This window comes from Cucurbita moschata, unplaced genomic scaffold, assembly GCF_002738365.1.
Source record: "Cucurbita moschata cultivar Rifu unplaced genomic scaffold, Cmos_1.0 Cmo_Scf00013, whole genome shotgun sequence".
In the NCBI taxonomy this organism is placed as follows: domain Eukaryota; kingdom Viridiplantae; phylum Streptophyta; class Magnoliopsida; order Cucurbitales; family Cucurbitaceae; genus Cucurbita; species Cucurbita moschata.
In genome coordinates, this window is record NW_019268529.1 from 3,197,430 (window position 1) to 3,206,574 (window position 9,145).

At 34.4% G+C, this 9,145-nt stretch overlaps 1 protein-coding gene across 1 annotated transcript; it reads right to left on the reverse strand.

Annotated features, from left to right (window-relative positions):
* Positions 1–115: 115 nt before the first annotated feature.
* On the reverse strand, positions 116–2,414 carry LOC111451131 (CASP-like protein 5C1). Its single transcript, XM_023091416.1, has 3 exons — positions 1,945–2,414; positions 510–642; positions 116–428 (listed from the first exon to the last, which is right to left on the reverse strand). Exons 1-3 carry the CDS (start codon positions 2,073–2,075, stop codon positions 234–236), a joined length of 459 nt encoding a protein of 152 aa, XP_022947184.1. The 5' UTR covers positions 2,076–2,414; the 3' UTR covers positions 116–233.
* Positions 2,415–9,145: the final 6,731 nt, after the last annotated feature.

Here is a 9,145-nt window from a genome sequence, read left to right on the forward strand (position 1 = left end):
TTTTTTTTTTTTTTTTTTTTTTTTTTTTTTTTTTTTTTTTTTTTTTTTTTTTTTTTTTTTTTTTTTTTTTTGAGTCTGGGTCGTTCGGATCATTGAATTTTTTTGAACCCGCCTAAAAATCTCATCCAACTTGAGAACAAAACAAGTGTACAAATTTCTAATTCAGAACAAAATGAGTGTACAAGCCTATGGATACATAGCTTCAGCAAATTAGAGGTTAGGAGTTATGAACACTATAAGGATGGAAGTAACCAAAGATTGAAAAGAGAAGAAGCAAAAGACAAAAACCATGACAAGAAGGCCATGGCAGCAGATATTTGATATCTCCTGCACAGCTTCGACGGGCAATACGAACTGTCTGAATGAAGAAGTATGTCGACGACACTCGCCGTCGAGCAAGCAGCAGCCAGTGTAAGAAGTGAGAGCACCTGTTGTTCAAATGGTTTGAATACCAAAACTAGAGCATCATGAAACTGAAAGTTTAATGGCATTCAAGAAGAAGTACTTACCCAATCTCCGACGATGATGATCGTGAGGATTCCGGGCTGTCGAAGAGGACATTTTACGAGAACTGAATAGCCATCAACCAATGCTAAGGTGAAGCTCCAGGGTATGACCAAACCCATTACTGTCACAAGGTAGCTGCATTGATGTACAACAATGGAAAGATTAATATCCAAAGCAAAATCATGGAATCCTTAGAAGAGTAGCCTATAAGATAAACAAATAGACGGCCGAGTTCGGATAATCTCGTGGACTATTTTACTTTAAACCAAATGTACGGATCATGCAACAGCCTAAGCCCACCGCTAGCTGATATTGTCCTTTTTGGGCTTTCTGTATCGGAATTTCCCTCAAGGTTTCTAAAACGCGTCTACTGGGGAGAGGTTTCTACACCCTTATAAATAATGTTTTGTTCTCCTCTCCAACTGATGTGGGATCTCACAATCCACCCCCCTTCGGGCCCAACGTCCTCGCTGACACTCGTTCCTATCTCTAATCGATATGGGACCTTCCAATCTACGCCCCTTCAAGGCACAACGTCTTTGCTGGCACACCCCTCAGTGCAGCCCCCTTCAGGACTCAGCCTCCTCGCTAGCACACCCCTCGTGTCCACCCCCCTTCAGGGTTCAGCCTCCTTACTGGCACACTCCTCATATCTACCTCCTTCGAGGCGCAGCCTCCTCACTAGCACACCCCTCATGTCCACCCTCCTTTGGTCTTCGCTGGCACATCGCCCATTTGTAATAGCCCAAGCCCACCACTAGCAAATATTGTCCTCTTTGGACTTTTCCTTTCGAGCTTCCTCTCAAGGTTTTTAAAACACATCAACTAGGGAGAGGTTTCCACACCCTTATAAAGCACAACCAATATGGAATCTCACACATCACCTACATATCTGGAATAACCTATTCCATAAACTTCGATCCGTTTTCTTTCGAGTCAAATCCTAGGACAAAGTTATGAAAATCTTCTGAATGAGCTTGTTTTTGCATATAACTCAAGTTTGAAACAACAGAATTGCAGATAGATCCAAAGGAGGTGTTTGGTGGCAAATCTCAATGAAGTCAGCAAGAGAAGACCACCACAAAAGGGAGAGAAACAAAAGAGCATACTACCATAGATGACATACTAAATATACTCACACCTCAAGGTTCAACACTAAATTTATGCTTCAACCAATAAGTTATGTGCATATTACCTACAAGCGTTATCAAAACTAGTTGCCTTAAACAGAACATTCAAAAGCTTCACAGATCCTAACAAGGATCAAGTAGGTTCTTCACATTCATTCATCTCAAGAACACGAACACAAACCCAAATCCCATCAAGGCTTAATTTCAGAGGTTTTCAAGTCAATTAACTCATCTTCCATGGATCATACAAACCACCAAAAACAGAATAAAAAAAGCAATCCAAAGAAAAGGGGGAAAAGGGAATCACCAGAAAGCAGTGTAGCTGTAGAACTCAATACCCAAAGACATGAAAAGAAGCGAAGCGGAAGAAAACACAGTCTGGCCCAGTCTTAAAGAGAAACTGCCGCCGGTGCCCACCGACCCAGGTACCACGTCCATGGCGGCGCCGGTGAATGCGATTCCTAACTCTACAAATTCCCCATTTCTTCTTCCCCTCAAAACCACTCATCTTAATCGCTCAATGCTCCACCATACCCGCTCACACCCAAATCAACGGACTCTATTTTGATTCTCAATTTTGGTCCCGATGAAGAATCCGGCGAGTTCCCCGGTGAAAAGGGGTTTAGAGGTCGAATCCGGAGATGGGTGTTACAGAAAAGGGCGGGGCGTTGGAATTGAGACTTCCGGGGGCCGTTTCTTGTTTTTGGGTGGCACGTTCTCAGAGCTTCGAGAGCCAAATCAGCCGCAGAAATTTTGGCGTGCCTGCTGCCGTTGAATGTTGCCGTTTCGTATTTATTCTCGAGTAAAAATGTAATTAATATTTTCCCATAAAGGATAATTCTCAATTTCATTCTTCTATCATTTATTTTTTATTATTTTAAATTTAATGCATTAAGAACGATTTTATCGGCTTCTTTCAACATATTTTGTTTTCACGGTAGAAATTCTAAAAAAAAATTCTTAAAAAAAAATTCTTAGAAAGTCATCAAATATATAAATGAAGGTGCACGTTGTTGGTATAGGTAATAACTTTCATTTTGTAAGATCTCATATCGATTGGAGAGATAAATGAAACATTCTTGATAAGAACGTGGAATTTCTTCCTAGCAGTTGCGTTTTAAAACCCTAAGGTGAAACTCGAGAGGGAAAGCACGAAGAGAACAATATCGACTAGCGGTGGGCTTGAGCCATTACAAAGGGTTTTTAAAATACATTAAGATAATATCAAATAAAAAGTAGATTTGGCACGTAAGCAAATCATATTCTTAAATATTATAAAATGGTGAGCTTGATTGACATTTTAAGAACAAAGCATCACCAAATCAAAGTCAAAATGAGTGCTTCATTGACCCATTACAGAATGTTGGACCAATCTTTTGAACTGAAGCTTGTGGATTGCCTTTCTCTAAACAAATGCAAATTTACGACATCTTTACTTTGTTCGTCTTTGCACCATTCTTGTTTCTATAGAGTTCGATTCACCTCTTCCGGGCCCAGCGTCCTTAACTAGGACACACCGCCTCGTGTTTGGCTCTAATACAATTTCTAACGATCTAGATCCACCGTTAGCAAATATTCTATCAAGTAATTTAAGAATCCGGATTACTGATTAGCACAAACTACAGTCCTCCGCTCTACCAACTGAGCTAAGGTCGGTTTTAAAATAAATCAAGAGTAATATGAAATTAATTAGATTTTGAGGGCCATGCTTAAAATAAAAAATAAAAAATTCCAACTTGACAGACTCAAACGACCTAATTAACATAATCAACCCGAAGATAGGGTTATTAATATTTTGTAAAAACTTCATATTTGCATTTTATGAGATTTTAGTTATTAATGTAACTGTCGATAAGTATGATTTTTTAAAATAATTAAAAAAAGAACAACCCGACAACCAAACCCATCCCAATACGAACATAAAGGGTTGAGTTAGGTTGAGTTGTGATCTCTCTTCGGGTTCTTTAGGCCACCAACTCAACCAACTCAAAACTTCGGGTTGGTTCAAGAAAATTTCCAACCCAACCCATATGCACCCCTATTTAGTTTTTGTTGATATTATGAGTCAATATGAAGGAGGTCGTAGGTCGTATTTATTTTAAATTATAAAATAAATATAATTTTGAATTATATATTTTATGTGCATATACTATATTAAACATTTATTGGTATAGTGTGTGAGGGGGAAGAATATAAAAGGAGATAAGCCTATTTTATTAACTAAACGAATTTGTCGGCAGCATTTCATTGATGTACCTTTGCCTCTCAACCATCCATTTAAGAATTAATTAATTCCCATTTATTTTTTTTATTTAAACTTTATATCTATTAGTCGAGGTTGATCAAACCATTTATGATGCGAGAAATTAAATGGAACTCGAGAAACCTCACACATGATCTATGGGCTGACCTTACTTAAGTCGAGATCAAAACTTGCCTACAAATCTTGAGAATAACGACATACTAGGATTAGAGTTGCTAATCAAGAGGGACGAGAGTCTGTTGGCCAAGATCGGACCTAATGAAAGCCTAATTCTCTCTCCAAAACGAATAGAGGGAGCCCTAGGGTTTGATCCACCCACGTAATACGAAAGAGAACCGTAAGTCGATTATAAATAAGTAAGTTTAACTAAGTCATTATTATCTCGCTTAAACTTTCCACCGTTCTACTTTCTCTCTAACTTAACCATCAAAATTAGTTTGGCAACTATCACGGGCTGACTGCATATTCATGTCATGTCAAACCCTTTATTTGCTTTTATGTTATATTGTTTTACTATTGTATTTTCTGTTTGTATGTCTAAGTCTGTTGAACCTGAATAGCCTAAATGTACTATAGGGAGACTGAGTAGTCATCAAACCTCCCCAACTAAGTACTGGAATTTCTGTTGCTCACGTGTTTTCAATGCAATTGAGTTTCACAATCCTTACTTTCAACTTGTTTTCAAACATTTTCTCTCAAAAGTAGCTCAATGCTCGACCATTCATCATAATTGTCCATAAAATCTGATTTTCACACGGCTACCTTGTTCGCCGAAATAGAACCAGCGCTGCACAATCGTTAAGTCCACTGCCTCAGAACTGCGATTGTGAAGGCTAAATTAATAATTAAAAAAAGAGTTTAAAAAATATCTTTAGCGTTAGCTTTGGATGAAAATCATTAATACTCTAAACAACCTTGAACTTTCAACCGTATTTCCAAAATACCCATTAAATTTTAAAAAGTTTCATTAATACCCTTCAAATTTTTAAAAAGTTCAAAAATACATAACTGTGAAATTTTGAAAGCAATATTAACACTTTTAACCTTTGTAAAAACAATTTAAAAGAAAAATTACTGCAAATATATAGAGAAATCGTCTCTCTATTCCTCATAAATTATCTCCAAAACGTTGTAAATTTTTTTATACAAGTTTTAAGGATATTAATTTTACTTTGAAAGCCTAAATATTAGTTTTTTTTTTTTTTAAATAATAATAATTTTGATTACTTTATTTATAATTTAATATTATATATTGCATCTAACGATCCAAGATTATTAGTATAATTTTGAAGAGGACGTGGTTGATACATGAAAGGGTATGTTTAAGTAATAACCTAAAATATTTATAATATATGGATAAGGTTAGGTGTCTTATTTAGTTAATATTTTCAATATGACTCACTTTATAATTGATACAAATGATTCAAGTCGTTCATGAAGAAACATATGAGTGAAGGTATTCTATACCATGAGTTTGTATGAGACTGGATCACGAAATATTTAATCTTTTTTATAAAACGTTAATTAAGAAGATTAATATTATATACGAGTGAGGATATTCTATACCATGAATTTGTATGAATTCTTGTCTACGAGAATTTGTGCTTTGATTTATGTGGGTGAGAATGACTATTATATTCGATTTAATATGTCTACCATTTTAAGAACTTGACAAAATAGAGAATTGAGAATATAATTTTACGAGATAGAATTTACTTATATTCCATATACAGTAAGTAGATAAGCAGCTCCCGTGTTAATTTCGAAACATAAACAATGGGGTCGCACCTTTTCACCGACTCGAGCATGACCAAAGGATCAATGGATTCATTTGCTCTCTCTATTTGGGCCTTATTGGGCCTTTTTCAACTATTTTTTTGGGCTAAGTTGACTTTCGACTCCATTCTAGTTTTTTTCTTTCTTTTCTTTTTTTTAATAAAAACTTCATAAAACATTTATTTATTTTTTAAAAATATTTAATTAATATTTACAAATAAGTTCACGACTTAACCCGACTGTATGAATTAATTTGATTGAGTTGATCAAATTTTTCGGACTTAATTTATTGAATTAGGATAATCTTTTCGTAAATTAATTAGGCACAAAAGCCACTTTTTTTAGGTCAAACTTTGGATTAGTACAGAATTGGGGGCCAGCGTCTTCGTTACCACACTGTCCAGTGTCTGACTCTGATACTAGTTGTAACAACCCAAGTCACGTTAGTAGATATTGTCCACTTTGACCCTGTTACATATCGCCATTAGCCTCACGGTTTTAAAACGTGTCTATTAGGGAGATGTTTCCACACCCTTATAAGGAATAATTCGTTCTCCTCTCCAACCGATGTGGGATCTCACAAGATTACTCTCGTTCAAATATGGTCTCAGTTCATTCATGTACATTCCTTTATTCAAGTGTCACCGTACCTCTTCCACTTTCCTATTTCTTCATCGAGCAAAAGGTACGAAATAAATCAAATTAATTCATCGACCCTATCGTATATGACCAGACACCAAATAGAATTTTCAACCACATTTTTTCAAACCGAACCAATAATTTGTTGCGAAAATCATATTCAACACATGGACTAACACACAACCATAAATTAAAATGAAAGGCTACAACTTTTTGGGTAACCCACCAATCACTTTTGGAAAAATATGATTACCCTTTTACAATAACCACACTTATTTGACTCTTATATACACTCATCATCATCAATAGCCTACAAGAAATTAAGGAAAGTGGGCAATGCTTATCCAAGATTATACCTTTTTTCTCACACTCATACCCCACAAAACATATCAAACCCAATAAATAAACCATTTTTTTCAAATTCCAACCACTTTTGCGACCATTTTTAACGCCAGCTCTCCACTACGAACTATAATAATTCTCAACTATAAGATAAGCGATATCTCTTTTACGTCATATCGTATATATTAAGTGTTAATATCGATAAACATTATCTTATTTGGTACTCGTTTAGTCCTTATTTTTATAATATATTGAAGATTTGAATCTCTAATCTTTTAGTCAGACCCATTTTAAGAACTTTGAGGGGGAAGCCTGAGAGGGAAAGTCCAAAGAGGACAATATCTGCTAACTGTGGATCTGGGCCGTTACAAATTTTAAGAACCTTAAGGGGAAGCCCGAAAGAAAAAGTCCAAAGAGGACAATATATGCTAATGGTGGACTAGGGTCGTGGCTTGAGTTGTTACAGTCTCTCACACTATTGTCATGTCACATTGTCAAGCGCATAGCCACCCTACAAAAATAAGACAAATACTACATGACAATGTCGTCTCTTTAAATGATGAAATATAGCGACGTGTAAACTGAATTTATTTATTTAGAAAACGAACTACGATCACTTGTTTGAGTTCATCTCGAAGGACTAGAACTCGAGCTCGGTAATTAAAGTTAAAATAATTTCGAAAAACTTTAGTAAAAAATAATATTAATATTAAAGAAAAATCATTTTATTTCTTCCTCTACAAATTAGCCAAACACGTGTATATAATATATGCCAAATATTTGGTTGGCTCAAGCACTTTCCACCTTTTCCTTTCATTATTTATTTTTATTAGATTTTTATATTTTTTTATTAATAAAAATAGTATTAAAATTTTTTATAAAAAAAACTCTTGTGGACTTTTTTAGGTGTCGTCATCTATAGGAATATTATGAGTCCTAGTCAGCATTCTTCTTTTTTTTAATTGAGATTAAATTTTTAAATTTACAAATCAATTGATAACTATTTAATAACATTTTATTTCATTAATTTTTTTTATAATTATTTAAAAATAAATAAATAGTTATTTTATATATTAATATTTTGACCGTTCGAACTAATCCAACTCAAATATTTTATTATATTATATTGGGTTCGATCATTTAATAAAAGTTATTCAAACTAAAATAATTTATCATTCGAACAGTTAGATTGAATATAAAAAATGTCATAATCACACGTCGGTAAATGGTTATAAAAAGAAATATATTATTTATATAAAATTTTCTTTTTTTGAATATCATTAAATTATAAAGACAAAACACTCACTTTCAAGGATCTCATGTGGAAAATTCAAAGGTAAGATTGCGTCCACATTGAGCCCACGTGGACTACTTTTTATATTTTCCCATTGACCTCATAAATATATATATTTTTTAATTTTTCTTTTCCCAATACTTTAATTAATTTAGTATATATATATATATATATACTTTAATTAATTTAATATATCAAGGGTGGAGAAACATTCCCCTAGTAGACGCGTTTTAAAGCTTCAAGGGGAAGCTCAAAAGGAAAAGCCAAAAGAGGACAATATCGGCTAATGGTGGACTTGGAATGTTACAGATGTGTACCCTATAGCCCTTACAGGTGTCATGACTATGATTGTTCGGCAAATGCTATGCTTTGTACGTGATGATATGCTAAGTTAAGGCATGTTGTGTTGTGTTATGTTATATTATATTATATTATGTCATGTTATTACATATATAAATTATGGTATAATGTGATTATGTAACGTAGAATCATGTTTATTATATTTGATAATTATGATGCATAAACCTCCACACACCATGTCAGGTAAATTAAGTATGAAATATATGACAAGAATTACGTGTGGATGTTCATAGTCTCGTTATGATATGTATAAATGAAAGTTTGACTTGCATCATGATTTTAAGCTAAGGGGCCTCAAGTATTTATCTGTCATATGGATTGTGATACTTCCACATTATGAATAGTATAGACACATACCTTACAGTATTTATGTTTGTCATGATATCATCGGGTCTTTTCCTTATGTGGTGTCCGACAGCATAAAAGTATGCTAGCCCAACGAGCCTGCTTAATGGGTCCATGTACGGTTGCATGGGTTGTGTGTAGAGAAGTACTACACAACAATCCCTACCTGGACTGGAAAGAGAAGGCCAAGACCATGTCATGATGTTTTTTATGAAATAGGTCCAACCATATTGCATGTATTTGCATTTTTCCACCACAACCGTGGGGTTACCTGCTGAGTATTTCTTAAAATATTCAAGTCACATGGTACTCTTACTTTTCAAGTGAAGGAAAGACATCTCTATGTGGATAACGACATCGCAGTGACAACTATGAGACTGAAGGTATGGTAAATGCATTAATGTTATTCGTAACCCTTAAGTTAGATGGAAGCATTGATATATTGTTACTTTATTTTATTTAAACTTCACATTATTTGTTTTTCGCTAT

Excerpts from the sequence above, each read along its gene's own strand:
- LOC111451131 (XM_023091416.1), bottom strand. The coding sequence starts at position 2,075 with ATGGACGTGGTACCTGGGTCGGTGGGCACCGGCGGCAGTTTCTCTTTA. Across the intron at positions 643-1,944 it reads TACAGCTACACTGCTTTCTG|CTACCTTGTGACAGTAATGG; the intron begins GTGATTCCCTTT and ends ACATCAATGCAG. Across the intron at positions 429-509 it reads TCATCATCGTCGGAGATTGG|GTGCTCTCACTTCTTACACT; the intron begins GTAAGTACTTCT and ends TTTGAACAACAG.